This window comes from Anarhichas minor, unplaced genomic scaffold (genome assembly GCF_050575085.1).
Source record: "Anarhichas minor isolate MPS153535 unplaced genomic scaffold, ASM5057508v1 ptg000136l, whole genome shotgun sequence".
Lineage (NCBI taxonomy): Eukaryota > Metazoa > Chordata > Actinopteri > Perciformes > Anarhichadidae > Anarhichas > Anarhichas minor.
In genome coordinates, this window is record NW_027466582.1 from 20,935,102 (window position 1) to 20,953,135 (window position 18,034).

The window sequence follows — 18,034 nt, forward strand, 5'->3', positions numbered from 1 at the left end:
CATTCATTTGGAGTCGTGTCTCTGGCCAACTGGCTGAATCCAAAACTCCATTTCCTCTTCAGTCTGTTTTGTTCTAGAAACAGGGCTGATGATAGAGGACTGTGCCAGCATAAAGACAACACGAGCTAAGCGACTGTAGCCTGTTCATACGTTTGTTAAAAGGTTCGGAGTCTTTAGCTGCTGTACAGCTTCAGCCTTCACCTTTCATTGACTCAATATTTTGTAGCTGTTTAAGCACTTGGGTATATTGCTGGTTTTCACTTTAAATGATATACTGACATGACAACTAAGATGAGTCAAATAATGTATCGCCCCACAACATCATTGTAGAATCCATGTGGTTTGATGACATGGCCATAGATAACTGCAGTCTGTGTTTATTAAGAGCCTGCTTCTTTTTTTCATTCTTTTTGAATCTGCTTCTCTTACTGACTTTCTCCTTCCCTCACTCTTTAATTCCTGTAATGGACACACAGTGATCTGTAGAGAAACCCTAACATGTAAAACACAATGCTCTGTCTTAACCCAGATTTAGAAATAGTCTGTACAAAGCACTTTGAAGAATAACATCCCCATCAGACCGTAGAGCTCAGGAGGTCAGCACACTCACAGGGATTATCAAATATTCGGCCGTGCTCAATCGAAGCGGGCCGAGCTGAATTTATCAGGATATCCTAAATCACGAGGGCTGATGTAGCATCAATATGGAACAGTAAGCGCTTTGGTGCGTCAGACATATTGAATAGGCTTTACACAGGGATGAGGTAAATCCGTAGAGCTTTATCAACATGGGACAGAGAATCAGTATCTGAAACAAGCCTCTGCACATTCAATTTCAAGTATGATTTCATAATGGACATCATGCTGTGCTATTCATTCTAGAGCTGGAGCAACAGAGTGACTGAACCATCCTCACGCTGCTGTTGCCTTAACCTTACGGCTGGTAAACGTCATAGAATGGCATTGCTCAAAAGTCTCCCAGGTGGATTATTCAAAGCAGAGCAGCTGTGTCTGACCTGAGGGATGTAGAAGTTATGATTAATGATGGTTTGTGATGATCTATGGAGCAAAACTCCGGCTTAGTGGGTAGCTACACACACGGGCACACAAGGGCTCACTGTGTACAAAAACAAAGACCTAAGCTGTGACCTTAGAGCAGAGGTAAAGAATGGAAGTGCCCCATTGAGAAACAATATCCTGTTAAAGAGAGCGTTGTAATGGAGGAACTCTCCAGCAGACAGAGCAAACAGGGCAGGTGGTCACTCCTCCCACCGTTTATGATTACAGTCTGTAATCTGGCGGCAGCAGATGTTTTCTACATCTTCTACAGTATGGTGCCACTGTGATGCCCTGCTGGGGTTGTATAAATGAAACACAGCATTTGTTTGATTTATGGTTTTGCCTTTGTGTAATCTTCCTGACCTGGCCGTGCGTTCAGTTGTTGTATTAGATGAGAGGGAGTAAAGATACATCAGTAAATGTACTTAGTGCTACTGGTTATTTAAAGTACTTCTGTTAGACAGCCATAGTAGAGAGACAAGGGGAAATGAGGGGAGAGGGAGACTTGAATGACATGAAGCAAATGTCACTGGTTAAACCATTAACCCTTCAGGCCATCAGGGCGCTGCACGTTAGTGTGGTTCAAGATAAAGAAGAACATCATCAGACACGCAGATTGTTGGGAAGTGAGTGTGTGTGTGTGTGTGTGTGTGTGAGGCCAATACATTAACTACTTGTAAAACTCACAGTACTCTTGTAACTTGTAGATGTGGGGGAAGCGATGACTGTTTCCTGTGGGTGTCTGTTTTTTTCCTTGTACCGCGAGAACTTTACTCTGCCTCATTTCCAACAACTCTAGCAATATGTTTAACTGCTGTAAAACTCCTCCACATCTGCTGCACTGAGCTGTACCTCCTGTTTACTGTTGAAACCACTGCGTATGCTAATCAAATGTACAGCCGCTACCTCCACAAGACTCCAGGGGGTGGGGGGTGGGGACCTCTCCTGTAGTTACTCGATGCCTTTTCCGACACAATGGTTGTTTGTGGTTAAATGAATAAAAAGCAGCAGTGTTAGCTGTAACACGCTCTAACTCATACACTGCAGCGTGCACACCTGCATGTACACCCAACCAGTGAACCACAGCACCATTGGGGGGCAGCAAAGTCAAAGACAGCCAGCTGCTGTGGACACCAGCTTCTCCTTTGACATGTTGAGAGATGGATCAGGGTGGAGATGAGAAGGGTGGGAACAGGAGTGAGGGATAGAAGAAGAGAAGAGAAGCCTAAAGGGGACAAAGCACATTCAATATCATCAAGTCATGTTACCAGAGTGACTCTTGATGCATTTAAAAAACAGGCAATCCCAGGTACTACTGTAAAGCCCAGAGAGGGTACGCTGCTATCTGTAGCAAAGAAGTGTTCTGTATTCTCCCCCTTTTTCATCCTTAAAGTCAGTTTGTCAGAGAACCCTCCCCCCTGCTGCCAGGGGAGGTTTGGAGTCTTGTCAATTTCTCAGATGGCCAAACACTGAAGGCTTGATTTCCTCTAAGTGTTCTCTCTCTATATATATATCTGTGTGTGTGTGTGTGTGTGTGTGTGTGTGTGTGTGTGTGTGTGTGTGTGTGTGTGTGTGTGTGTGTGTGTGTGTGTGTGTGTGTGAAACCACCCAGAAAGAAGAGGGAGAGTTTGTCGGAGAGAAAGAGAAAAAGGGAGAGAATGAAATGAGACACAGAAAGCAGGGGGAGATGGATGCAGCACATTTCCTCCCTCTTCTGCTACTACAATGAGAGTCAGTATTTACGTAACCCACCACAGCTCCTAAGCACACATATAATTACAAATGGGGATTAGGGAGCAACAGCATAATGTTCCAAGCAGTGACAAAACTGAAAGGAACAGATTGTTTTAAAGTGCAGGAGGATCTGTTCTTCTTGAGGGTAAACATTGTCAAACAAACATCTGTCTCTCCATCGCTGCCTCTCTGGTGTTCTCTCTCTTCTCTCCCTCTCCATCTCCATCCACTACTACATCAGCCCTTTCACAATCAGAATCTGTGGAGCAGAGTGGCGTCAGGCACTACCGGCATACTGTTCCAGCAAAGCAGGACGACTGTCAGCTCGCCATGAGTCTGTCCTCTGGCGCCTGAGGAGGGAAACACCATCTTTAATGGCAGGCAACTCAAATCTCCTCTGTGGGAGACCAGAGGAGAAGACATTTCGATCTGTATTTCCTCTGCAGCTGGCATCCATGAGAATTACAATTCAATCTACATGACCTCCAATCACTGAGGACCTTCTCTCTGCTAAACCACCATCTCAGCAGTTGGAGATGGAAAGAATAAGAGGAGAGTCAAATCAGTATTTCAGGGAGGAAAAAAACAGCGCGGGATTGTGTCTGTAGCCGAACCACAGAACTCGGCTCAGAAAACATGTGACACGCTTAATAATGCAGTAGATAACAAACTAATTATTCTACTCGATTCCACGATTATTCAACAACGGGCAGCAGATAAGGGTGAAAAGACAAATGGAACAAAGCAGAGATGAGTAGTGAATGGAAGGGGCCTGTTCTCCTTGTTGGGACTGAGAAATATATTTATTTTAAATGCAGACACAGGCATTTTCTACAGCCAGCACAATACAAGCACGTTTCAGCTTCAAATGAAATAGGATTACTTTAGCATGCTTCCCTAGGCTGCAAAACTGCAAAACAAGTCGAACACACTCACACGCACACACGCACACACACACGCACACGCACACGCACACACACACACACACACACACACACACACACACACACACACACTCTCACAGCTCATACTAGGAGTGTATCTCTGCAGTGACATTTCAGAAGCTGAAGAGAAAAGAGGATTTCTTTGGTAGTTATTGCTATAATAGCTTGCAGGCGCTGTGGAGGTTGTCTTTAACATGTAAATGGTGTTCCTTGGTGCTCCTTAGTTCTCTACTGAAGGCCTTTCCTTTACTCTGGTAAAGGATCTGCATTCTGAAGGCAGCCGGTATCTGTTCCATCTGCACTCTCAATCTCAATATCAAGCCATAAGACAGGGAAGATCTCAAACTTTGTGCAGCCATCATCAGACTGTGTGTAAACTAAACACAGACCTCCCTGCATAGTTTGACATGGAGAGCCACTGACTGGCTGCTGTATTTGACGAGTTGGGAGTGAGAACAAGTTGGTCATGATGGGGTTAGCTCTTGGATTAAAAGAAGTGAAAGTAGTGAAAGTGACTGGCCATCATTGGCCTGAAATGGACCCCCCTATAATAATATTAAACTGATAATGCTTTCTTTCTGACCCTAAGTGTGCCCCATTTGGGCGCCTGGGAGCCTGGCCACGAAATTACAAAAGTGTGTTTGCCACGCTCCCAACCTGTGAGCGCTGGGTCCACAAACACAGAGCCTTCTTTGACTTCATTTGAATTACACAATGGTTGATTGTGATTGGATAAAGAGCCAACATGTTAGTTACATTACAGCCAACGTTCAATGACAGTAGTACCTGCTTTGATGTTACCACTTTATTACCATGGCACCTGAAAGTGTTGTTGTGCCCTCTACACTGGTGCCAGTGCGCCTCTTGTTTTCAGAGGCCCAGCATGCGCTACACATTTCAAGCAGTGTGTCAGAGCACCTTGACTCATCTATTCTAAACTTAGCAGTCACTGTGACATCAGAGACGGTTTGACTGATACCTTTCAAGACCACGACGTCAAAATATAGCATTTTATTTTCCCATGAAAAATATATATATATATTCATCATTGAGCTTGATATATGGCTACATATTCTTATTTATATTTTCTATAGGCCTGTCTATCACATCACTTGTTGTTACAAACCTGAAACACAAAGTGAGCATTGTCTGTGTTGAGAAGACAGGTGATTTATCTTGCGGCATACACACACGTTGAATAGATACATGATGGAGTGCCATTGTCTCACTGGTCACTGAAATTCCTCGACATATTATTGTCACTCTAAAATGAGTATGATATAATTTCATTATTGTAATGGTGAGCTGCCGATGCTTCAAATCTACCACCTGCAGGGCACCACGGAGGCGCCACAGAGGCACCACGATTTAGAGGATGCGAGTCAGTCACAGCGTCCACAGCCAGGGAGCCTGTACTGTGTGTGTGTATCGAACACTCACACGGTACATGTCAGAGGAAAAAGGAAATATCCCAATCCATCACATGTATATTTAACTTAATCCACTACATAAATATCTAAATGTAGGTTAGACAATGTTGTCCAGTCAAGAATAAAGCAAAATGACTTGACAAAGGGTGAGACATGCTGCTGATAAATACGCTTTGAGGACTATCCTGCTCTACAGGGCTGATTGCTCAATTATTCTTCTCCATCTAATCTTCATTTTTAATTTGCTGTCCCCTTCTATTAAACACGTCCCTTTTGTATTTTCAACCTCACTGTCTTTTCTGCATGTTCCTCATGTTTCCCACTCTCCATTTTCCCCCCCTCCCCCTCCCCCTTGTCCTGTGTATGTACTATGTGAGCTCTGGTCTGTTAGTCACGGTGGACCTTGAAGTGTCGTTTTCTCTGTCTGCGGAGACAAATGTCCCAGCAAAAAGTGCTTATCACCAGTTTACGGTGAGAAAGTGGGGCTGGGACAACACAAGGGGGAGAGGGGGAGAAAGGTGAGAGAGGGTAGGCTTATTTTAACCATCATCCTTCCTTAGAAAATAAAGATAACTGGAGACATAAACACAGTCCTCTGCTGTTTTCTATTAATTCAGCTGTCTGGTCGTGAGGCAAGAGGGAGATGAAACCATGTCCAAGTGACAGAGCTGAATGCTTAATCATGATTCCTCAGCTTCTGGAGACGTCCTAACCCCTCCTCCTCTGCGTGGGTATCTACTTCATGATAGCACAGGAGAAGTATCTGGACAGGTCATGTACTCAGACAGCTGCATGCTTATCAACCTGCAAGGCATGTTCCTTTATTCAATGTTACGCAGAAGCTTGATGCTGCATGAATAACTCATCCTGTCAGACAGAAATATGACAGAGACAGAGCCACAAACATTCACAAGCTAATAATCATGTTTTAATATCATAAAAGCAGCACTGGCTCTCAAGCTCTATCTTACTTCTTCACTTCCTCTGATCAAAAGGCCATCTCCATTTTGGGTTTTACTGGTCCTGTGTCATGTTTGAATAACCTGCTGCTGTAACACAATCACTTTCCCATATATATATATATATATATATATATATATATATATATATATATATATATACACAGCGGGTAAAATAAGTATTGAACACGTCACCATTTTTCTCAGTAAATATATTTCTAAAGGTGCTATTGACATGAAATATTCACCAGATGTCGGTAACAACCCAACTAATCCATACATACAAAGAAATGCAAACAAATTAGTTCAGAAATTAAGTTATGTGCAATAAAATGGAATGCCACAGGGAAAAAGTATTGAACACGCTTACTGAAATTGATTAAATACTTCGTACAAAAGCCTTTGCTGGTAATGACGGCTTCAAGACGCCTCCTGTATGGAAAAACTAGTCGCATGCATTGCTCAGGTGTGGTTTTGGCCCATTCTTCCAAACAAACAGACTTCAAATCTTGAAGATTCCGTGGGCCTCTTCTATGAACTCTGACCTTTAGTTCTTTCCATAGATTTTCTATTGGATTCAAGTCAGGTGATCATCTGGGCCATTCTAGCAGCTTTATTTTATTTCTCTGACCCCTGGGGGTGCGCGAGCTGCCTCTAGGGGGTGCACGAGAGGAAAAATGTAATGGTGGTCTAATGGTGCAGCCCTGTCTCCTAAAAATTACGTTCCCCCAAAACTAAAATGCATTCTCAATTACGTTTGACCATAAACATATTTTCTCCCTGATTACGTTTGTGTTTGACGTATTACAAATACGTTTCTCATCAACATATCTTTGCCATACTCTAGTCTTTATTATTTTTCTGTGATCTGCCTCGCCTCTACCCCCGCCACCCACAAGTTGTTGCCCCGCGGCCTGTTCCGAGGGCTGACAGACCTGATGATGGGGTGCCTCATGGCGAGGGCGGCTGGAGACCTCGCGTCCGGCGCCAACGGGTGAGCGCCCGCCACTCGGAACCATAAAACCAAGTCCCGGATTTCACCCGGGGGACATTCTGGAGGTATTGTGGCCGGGTGATGTGCCTCGTTGCTGGAGAGGTATGAGCCGAGAGTGGCGGGGTGTTATGGAGGTATATTTTATTTATTTGTATCCATCTAACCCTAACCATAACTTCCACTAGGAAGCCACGTCCCCACCCAAACCTAACCCTTAAGAGAGTCACGGTTACTCCCGGATTTTACACGCGGGCCTTTGTGGAGGTATTGTAGCCGCGTAATGTTCCTCGTTGCTCGGCCTGGATGAGCGCATTTCTGCCGGAGACAGGCGGCGTGTTGTGGTAGTATTCTGACCGTGTAATAGGGAGAAGGAGAGGCGGTGGTGGAGAGGGAAAAAAATATTAAAGTGTTAAAATGTTGATTAGAAACGTATTTGTAATAAGTCAATGTAATAAGTCAAACACCATTTTTAGGAGACAGGGTTGCATGCATGCCTGGTGCAGTGAGGTTCTGGCTAACAGCTGTCTGAAGCCCTCTTATTTACGTCGCCACCTGAACACCAAGCATGCCAGTGCAAGTCAAAAGCCCCTTACATTTTTATATCGAAATTGGAGGAGTTACAAAACAGCCCAAAACAACTGCAGTCTCATTCATGTGTTGGGTCTACAAAACACGCACTACAGGCTTCATATCTGGTTACAGAATAGCAAGAAAGGGGCTACCTCACACAATCGCCGAAGACGTGTGCTCGCCAGCTGCCAAAGAGATGGTGGAATGTATGATTGGAGAGAGAGAAGCAAACAAGTTGGACATGATCCCGGTGTCCAACAACACTGTGTCGCGCCGCATCGATGCTTTGTCCGAAGACATCCTGGCTACATTAGTCAGTCGCGTGAAGAAGAGTGAGTTCTACTCTCTGCAAGTAGACGAGTCTACAGATGTGGCCAATCTGGCCAATCTTCTGGTGTATGTCCGTTACCTTTTCGAAAGCACGGTGCAGGAAGTTTATTTGTCTTTTTTGTGTTTTTTATCTCGTAAACAAACGCTACGCGCGAGCAAACTGTTCTCTCATTGGTCCGATTTTTTATGCGGCTATAAATAGGCTCTGTTGCTTTTTTTTTTAAGGTGTGGGGGGGGGGGGGGGGGATTCGGGGTGCGTGAACCCGGTCGGGATGTAGAAGGGGGTGCGTGGCCTAAAACGTTTGGGAACCGCTGCTCTAAGTGATCATTGTTCACTTTAAAGGGAAACATTAATTTCATAACATTTTGTGTGTTGTTGATTAGGTTTAATGATATCTATGTAAATCATACAATGCCCATTTAGGATAATGTATAATCACGTTATTATTATTATAAAAGTGATTATAAAAGATTATAGTTACAACTCTGGGCTTTACAGCACACTATGATCCTTGCAAAAAGAAAAATGTCTGTAAGTGAACAGCAGTTATGAAGTATTATGATACTTATTGGTCATTATAAAATGCTTTATAATATGTTATATTGTTATCAATCATTATGAATATATATATATATATATATATATATATATATATATATATATATATATATATATATATATATGAGTTATTATAACTATAGAGCAGATTGTAACACATAAGTATGTTTATAATGCGTCATAGAAAGTGTGACCATAATGATGAACAGCTTATCACAGTGGGTGCAGAGATGGTGCACTGGGAGATCCCAGAGATTTGGGATGAAATGTTTCTCATATTTCTGACCGTGTTCCCATAATGCCTCCATACTGTCTAATCATAAGAATAGACTAATCATTATGCACAACACAATGCATGCAGCATATGAAGGCCTTGTTGAACCAGTAAGGTTCATCCGGTGGTGATGTCATACTTTACGGGCTCGTAGCACAGAAGTGTAGCTCTGTCATGATGCTCTCTCCTTCAGATTCATGATAGCATGTCTCTTGTCCTTTGCAGTAGGAAAAGTGTATCTGCCACCACAGATACATAGTCAATAGTAAATCATCTGCAAAAAGCACTGCTTTTTTCAGGCATAACCCAAAAATAATATTATGGGATTCTATATAGAAAGGTGGCAGCCATCAATGTCATCCAATCTCTGCTCTGCCATTACTACCTATGATTAAACTGTAAAAGCCATGTGGTAACCTATTATTTCACTGCCACCATGAACATCGAGTGAAATGAGCAGGTAATTGCATGATGTGTGTGGTGTGTGTGTGCGTGTGTGTGTGTGTGTGTGTGTGTGTGTGTGTGTGTGTGAGAACCGCTGTAATTGATTAATACGTGTGTGAGTTTAGGCAAAACTTAATAATAAGCACAAAAAAAAAGAAAATACTTTTTTTTCTTCTAAATGCTAGCATGAGAAGCATAACCATTCGTAAATCCTTATGATCGTGCAATCATTCAAATTAATATTTACTTTATTTGGAACAAAAATTAAATGATTTGCAGTTGAAGCAGTGAGAACATTAAGAAAGAGGAACCCAGCAGTACAATGAGCTACGTCACCACTGATCTGTGGTGGAAACACTTCCAGCCATCAACTCAGGCCCAGAGCCATCACTGGATCCAGTGACAGTAGGGAAACACAGGCACTTACTGTACCTGGGCGGTGGCATCTTGTCAGAGAAAATACAATATGCATTAGACACAATCCAATCTGTCCCCAGTGGACTGGTGTGTGTGTGTGGTCCTGACTGTGTATCTGTATCTGTGTGTGTGTGTGTGTGTGTGTGTGTGTGTGTGTATGTCGATGCAGCAGAAAGACAGAAAGAGGAGAGTCTCAGTGGGATGGCTGGGCTGGCACACCGTCAGACAAACACACTTCATTACAGGCCTATTTACCTGATAAACTGGGCTATTCATCAGCTGCACAGCACTCTGCAACACACGGCTGTCAGCAACACCCCGGCTCCCTAAAAGCTCCCTCCCACACCCACACAAGCAGACCCACATGCGGTTTACAAACACAAAGCTGGACTCACTGACGGTTTGAATGGATGAGTGGCTCGCTCAGTCGAGGCAGCGCGTGTGAACTTGGTCTCTCGCCAGAGTCAGCCGACAACATCAAATGCACCCCCCTGTAGTCTCGAATTAATGTCACCTCTTGCAAGTTAGACTCAAATACGACCTGAATGATCTGTTGTACTGGAGTTTTCCTTATGGGGAATAACATTTGGATAACCCTTTCATGTAATGGAATGTAACAATCAAAAGGGAATAAAGCCTTGAGCTGCCTCTCAAAGAAGAGAGAGAGGACACAGCCCATCTTCAAACATTATCATTACAGGAGGCTAATGATTTCCTCTCTCTTTGCTCTTTGTGGAACTGACTGCAGGCTATTTGAGAGAAAAATCATTTTCCAGCATCACTTTTTAAAGTACTTCTCCGAACTAAACCTGTAGGCCTGATTCAGCCCAATTAGACAAATCCCACGCAGCTGGAGTGCTAAGTAAGATAAATAACCTTTGCACACAGCAGAGGACAACAACATCAGGTTACAGAAATACAAGCAAAACATATCAATTCCACAAGCCTTATCATCTGAAGGGTGTGTGAGGGCCAACATGTTCCCTCAAAGCATGTAAATACATGTTCCCAGTATCTTCCTCTCTTCTCCTCGCCATGTGTGCCTGTTGGAGCTGCACCGAGCCAAGCCCTATCCCAACTCATCACAGGTAGGGCTACACTCCCGGTCACAACCCAGATGAGGGGGGTCTATCAGGGCCAGGGCCCCGGCATCCTACACCTGCATTGGCACTGCCTGGCTAGTGCCAACACACACACACACACACACACACACATGTTGGTGTTGGCAGTCATTATAAAAAGCGTTCTCAGTCCTGTGAATGGATGCAAACCTACACAGGGTCCAGAAACAGGAACATATGTTGGCACAAAAAGAGCCAATGTGATGATATGTGATGATATCCATTGCTTTTTCACATCATATTCAGAACATGCACTTCCATACCACACGTACACACACACACAGTGGCTGGCTCCCATGCTGGCACTGCATCTGTTTCTGTGATAGCACGGCAGACCTCTGATCACAGGTGCTGTCGTGTCTCATGGGCGAGGTTAAAGAAGACATGCCAAACAGAGGGAGAATGTGACAGAGAGGAGGAGAGGGATAAACAGGGAGACCCAGAAAGTTAAAAAAGAGAACGATTTCAAGACAGCAAATGAAAAGGAGACACAGAGTAAGGGGGAAAAAGCAGAGATAAGAGACAGAAATGATGTGTAAACTAAACCTGGCACAGATAGCAGGCAGAAAACAGAGCAGACAGGAGCGCTGTTGTCTGTTAGTTGTCGACTGGTAAGATCTTTGATCTCCTCAAACAGTCTGAAATATCTGTCGGCTTGTATTTTCGTTCTGGTAAACAGAGCAACACTGCTAGCTTCTTTAACTCCCAGTGGGAAAGAAGGAATTACACAGAGCAGCGTGCTCTGTTCAATACAAATATGATGAAATCATCTGGAGAATTTCATTTCTGATGATTCCATTATTTGAGTTCCAAAAATACCATTTAGTGTGAGTAAGCTGAAACCACTTCCACGAGGGCTTTCTCAACTTGTAAAAAACAACAGTGGCACATGAGGAGGACTATTTGCATCTAGACTGTTAAATGTGCTCCAAGTAATGTCACCGAAAGCCTGAGAAGGCTGATAACTCTTTCTTGATATTCACTAAAGTAAAGTGGGACTAATAACAATATGCTGTTTTTATACTCTGAGTAATTAGAAGAGAATTACAAAACATTCCAATTATCTGAGCATTGTATAATACAGCACAGTTTAATAGTGAGATCACAAGTCCCACAACGAAAGCCTCTAAATTTCACATTACTTATTTAGATTTGTCATATTTTATTTATTGAAGTGTTGCTTTATAAATTCTGCAAATAGCCTCCCCCAACATGTAGCTCTAAATTATTTTCAAAGCCTTCTGTACAAGGCCAGGAATACAAATGTAGTGGAGAAATGGAAAATCCTTATTTTGTTGGCTCACAAGTATTCAAATATAGAAATAAATATGTATATATACTCTGTAAAGCCTGTATTGGAATAAACCAATTAAATACCCACTATGTATAATTAGTCATTTCACATTGAAAGCTCTGCCAAAGTTGCTGAAACTCCCAAAGTCTCAGAGATGACCTCGTCATATTAAAGGGTAGGAGGTTTGTACAAATCCCAGACAAATACAGTGGTATTTAAATTACAGTACAAATATTCAACTTAAAAATCAGACATGGAGGGTGCAGCAGAGTAGCCTATTACCCCTAAATAATACATGTATGCATGTTACAGACTTTCCATGTTTTCCAAATCGCCTTTGCAGTTTGGAACTTGTTTCAGGCACACAGGAAGTGACAAAACAAATGCAACAGCAAAAGCTAAGTATCTTAAAAGTGGACTTTATGGCAGAACACTTGTATTGGATTGCCTTCTATTGCACAGGTGTACCTAATACAACGGCTGCTATAGAGATAACCTTGGTTTTGCAGATATGAGAGCTCCTTGACTTCAGGAGTTTACTTAGAAATGATGACGCAATGTGACAAATGCCTCCCAAGAAAATCCATTTGAAGTAAATAACATCACAAAAAAGTGTATGCTGAACTTAACAAATTATTTTAAGACAGACAGAAGAGCGTATTTACATTCTAGCATGAAGTCACCAGTAAAGGCCAATCATTGTAATGTAAATGTGTAACCTTTGTTAGGCTCCCGGGGAGAGCGCTGATCTCTAGCATTTCACCCCTTGCCTCATCATACGAGCACACTTCTCTGTTGTACCGTATAGCGAGCTGCAGAAGATCAATAGCTAGTGCCATGTGTGAATACATCTCAGTGGTTCTTTGATATAGTCACTAGGGAGCTCCAGAGGCGGCTTAAAAGCACGGAGGAGAGGGAAAATAAATGGTTCTACCAGCATGACTAATACAATTCCATTCATTCCAACATGTTGCAAATTCTTTTTGAGAAAAGAAACAAAGACCACATTGTTTCAAGCCCAACATTTCAAATCAAAGCGATTTCTTCATCTCAAGGGCGAACGCTTCCGAAGCAGACAACAATTAGCTTCAACAATATTCTGCTGTGAACTGGAATCTGAGTAATCACTAGAGAATGTAGACGCTAATGGAATCAGACTCATTTGTAATTCAGTGTGCAACATCCAGACCTTGTGCTATCTGCAGATGATGCTGTCTCCCTGGTTTAACCAGACGTGACCTCCCATTTGCAGATTGCAGCTGAGGGTCAAACAGTGAGAATGACGGCAGGAAAAAGGTGGGCTGCTCAGCTCAGGAGAGCTGCTGAGATAAAGCAGGTCTTTCATGCGAACAGAAACGATACAGAGGGCTGATTTCACTGTGGTGGAGAACAGGGTGGTATGCTTTGGGAATAAAAGGATGGCTGACACTAGCAGCCACAGTCCTCCACAGGGCGGTCGGCCCCGCTCTCCGTGACAGAGAGAGAGCAGCACGGCAAACTGAGAGGGCTCTCGTATCGAGCTGCTGTGCCTTCGCACTGACCGGCGCTCTAGCTGAGGTGGTTCAGACCCGACCACAGAGCTGACCCATAACACTCCGCAGGGAGGACTGGTCCCCCAGAAGAAGGCAGAGCATCTAGGCTGCCCTGTCTACACCGTTACCACTGAAAAGACGAGGCCCAAAGGATGCTAAAATATATCAAATGAACAACAAATTCCCATCTAAAACTTTACTACAATGATGAGAGCTTTAACTGAGGGTTGATCTTATGACCCTTTGGAGGCTGCTGACCCCTAGATTAAGAACCACGGGGCTACACTACCTAACTGTATATAAAGTAGTGCAACAGATCCTCAACAGTTCGTATGGTTAATGAAAATGATTTCTCATTTCTCGTGCGTTCTTCTACAAATGTCTAACCTACTTTAGATTTAGATTTAGAAAAAGACTATGGATTGGGTTCAAATAAGTATGTTTATTAAGTAAAATAACAAAGTTTGTTAGTTAAGTACGTAAGTTGGTCAAATAAGTCAATTTAACTTTAGGTTTCACACGGGACACAAGCAGCGGTCTCCTGGGTCAAAGCCCTGTTTGTGTTGGACTCATCCATCCACCGCGACCTCCCCCCTATGCACACTGCATCACCTGAATTCAGCAGCCCTGCATGTCCTGGGTCAGGACTATCTGGGCTAGATACCAACTACGGAGCATTACTTTGTGGTGGTATCAATAGTTACAGCCTGAGTAGTGAAAGTAGCTCCACCACAGTAATATGCTGCTTACACAGTGATGCATCAGAATCAAAAATCAAATCATATAATGTAATAATATGTCAGTCACAAAGGGGATTGTTCTGCAGAACAAGTACTTGTGATACTTTAAGTACAATTTACTGGTGCTGCTCTTGGACTGCTACTTAACTAGGATTTTGAATGAAGTACTTTTACTTGTAATGGAGTATTTTTACATTGTTGTACTGGTACTTGTACTTAAGTAAAGGTTATGAGTACTCCTTCCAGTAATGATACATAGTATTCCCCATGACCTTAAACTAAATGATTGTTAATTCATTTTCTGATTATGGACTACACAACTAGTATTTATGACAGCATCAGCATCAGCTCACACCACACCTCAAGTCTCACTGTGTGGAGTAAAGATGTACTGCTGAACAGACTGAAGCTTAGCTCCAGAGCTGAGGTCTCTTGGCGCTCACTGAATGCAGAGATAGGACGTTCAGAGATCGATGTGGGGGAGGCAGCCAAACAGGACAGAGAGGAAGAAGAAAGAGTGGATGGAGCGCTGGGGACAGACGACAACGTGTTGTTATTGTGGGTAGAAGGTCAGCGAGGCAGATTGGCTGGCTTTGAGTGTTTCCTAGTACACCACTATCTTCTCCCCTTTGTGCTGATACACCGGCACGGGAGTGCAACTGGAATAGATAGTAACGGTCCTGCTAAGACGAGGTTAACTCCATCAGACAGCAGCAGCTTCCTAACTGGGCTCCCACTGGAAGTTTAGCTCTTTCACAACATGTACTCTACATCACATACATTCTACATGAGCTTCATTATTTAGGGTACATTAACGAGACAGGAGGGACATGTCTCAGTCTTTAACAGTCTTTCTCAATGTAAGGTACATGTAGGTTCTGATTCTTCTTTAATCATTAACAACACCTTATCATCCCACTGGCCTATAGTCACACACTGCGGGATGTAACAAGCTACTCTCCAGATACTCATTATTCCTCCAAAAGTATGTTTCTCTACACACCTCAAGTTCTTAGGAGAGTACTTAAAGCCCTGTACTGAACGCCCAAAAATCTCTGTGAAATAGTGAAAAAGTGAAGGACAATCTCAACATAGTCTCCCACAGCTCGGAGTGTCCCTATCTCCGCCGTCTCATAAAAGCTTAATGTGTCCAAGCTTTTCAAATCCAGACAAGGAGAGACCAATGCACCAGCAGAACCTTCCCCAACACCAAATCCGGCTTCACAGAAAAGTGAAATCCTATTAAATCTTTCAGCAAAGCTTCCATAAGCATTGTGAGGGAAGTGTCCCAAGTCACACGTCCATTTGTCTGCTAAAACAGAAGCATTGTCCACTTTGCCTGGAGTAGCTATTGTTAGCACACATAGGCTACATCACTACCACTTCAGAACCATCTTTAGCATGCCAGAAAAGATACAGCAACTTTATAATAACTACTCATTTAACAATCGTCAACATCATGCATCATGTAACCTACACAAACATATTGATAGAAGGTGAGACAGCACTGCACTGACCAAATAGATTAGCACATAAAAGGAGTACAGCTGCTGTTCCCTCTTTAAAAAGTCCTTTACTAAAAAATCAATAAGCCTTCTGACAAACCCAATACGGTTTTAAAATGATTACAATAAGAGAGAAAAGACATTCACCAGAGAGAGGTTACTGATTGGACAGAGGGCTCACCTCTCTCACAGGTGCTATCCCAGAAGCCGGTTCCAGTGCAGTCACAGACGAAGCGGTTCCATCCCTCCTTGCATGCGCCGTTGTTCTTGCAGGGGTTGCTGTCGCACTGTTTTCCCGTCACCTTACTGCACGAGGACTTGATGCCGGTCACGTTCTGGGACTGAGCTATCTGCCGGATGTCCTTGCTGCGTCCGTCGATGAACAGATCCCGGACGCAGCCCACATATCCGTAGTTCAGCATAGCGGTCCAGAGCTCAGTGGGGAGCACCAGGCCCGCCCGGCTGTCAGGCAGACCACCCAGATAAAGGTCCCCCTCCAGGTCCAAGATCTCATTCTCCCCGCTGGCTGTGAAAGGGGATCGACGGCTGTTTACTGAGATGATGCCTGGAGAAAGAGAAATCCATTATTAAATACTGGCATACATAAATGTGGATGTCAACATGTCCTGTAATGTACTCCTATCATATGCTTTTAAAAAAGACTGCTGGGGAGTGATCACTTGTGTCTTGTTGTGCCATGTTCTACTAGTTCAGTGAGCTGCCATATTTCACTCACTGGAGTCCATGAAATAACAGAAGCTCCACTGAATGACATTAAATGCCCTCAATGTGGCACGACTCCAAAAATGATATTTTAAGACTTTTAATAATTACATTCTCAATCTAATTGTGTGACTGACATACGCTTTTTTTTGTTCAGCAAAGAAGACTTAAGTTAAAGACGGATTTTTGGTAATTTTGCAAAAGAAAGCTCTTAGGAATCGGAGGTGCTGGTGAACATGAGCAGCAAAGCTGCAAGAAGAGGCTGACAGAAACAGCTACACCACCTTAGTCTGTGCTAGGATGTGGTCTGAGTAGTGGAGGTGCAAACCTATGCTTGGCAGCCAAAACTGTGCTGATCATCATCTACAGGGGAACTCTATTTGAATCACTCACCCAGCAAAAACTCAAGGTCAAGGACAAAGTGCCCTTGACCACACAGGAGACAGTAATAAGACACATGTACAGGTGTGTTCCATGGGGCACTTGTATATGTTTTCTTACATCCATTGAACCCCAAATTAAGTTAGATCAGATTTGACAAGGTTTATAAATGTAAAAAATCAAAGAGACTCATTTACTTTTAGTGCACACTTACGTTGTCAGCTAGTTAGAATAGAATAGAATAAATATAATTCCACAGCCAGACTCTATCAACACTGCTTCACTGAGCATTTTACTTCATATCCACCACATATTATTTGATCAAATGGTTTAGTTCATCATTTTTCTCCCCACCGAGAGCCAAAATAACCAAAAAAGAACATTGGTTGGTTGGTTGGAGATATTAAACTAAATAAGGGGGAACACTGGACCGGTTCCCTCCTGCGGGTCTGGGGAGAACCCAGATTGGAAGTTTAGCTGTGGACCGCCCCCCTCCGATGGGTCTGGGGGTGGCCCACTGCACCAAGCCTAACATGTCTCATTTTACCCGTTTTTTGAAATGTTACATTGCACCAACACCAAAACTACTGCACAGGGTTGGAAAAAGAAAAGAAAGAAGACAAAAGAAAAGTGGATGTCACTTCAGTTCCATAAGTACGACAACTGTAAAGAAAGGAAAGGGGAGTGACACAGCGCCTGATCGCAGGCGAGATATGTGACACAAGAACAGATGATTATTTGACATCAGAAAAATGCAGCACACTGACAACACTGCCATTGTATTGACCAGACGTAATATACCGTGGACCTGCAGATGGGCAACCAGCGCTGGACCCGTCCATATGAGTCAGCTGTTTGTCACACTACAGAATCCAGTCTGCATTGTCATTCATCCACTTCACTGACAAACCAGATAATTGTAGAGTAGCAGTAGGCTTCATGGTCATAGAAACCTGTTCTGTTTACTCTTCAGGATTTATCCCGTCGGAAAATGATACTTGTGCGACATTCACCTTGCAGTCAG

At 43.2% G+C, this 18,034-nt stretch overlaps 1 protein-coding gene across 1 annotated transcript in view; it reads right to left on the bottom strand.

Annotated features, from left to right (window-relative positions):
* The window catches only part of nrxn3b (neurexin 3b), a 262,834-nt gene that overhangs the window by 167,683 nt on the left and 77,117 nt on the right, over positions 1–18,034 (bottom strand). The window contains exon 9 of the mRNA XM_076084372.1: positions 16,088–16,471. Within this exon, the coding sequence (XP_075940487.1) occupies positions 16,088–16,471 (384 nt within the window). The remainder of the gene's footprint in view (positions 1–16,087; positions 16,472–18,034) is intronic.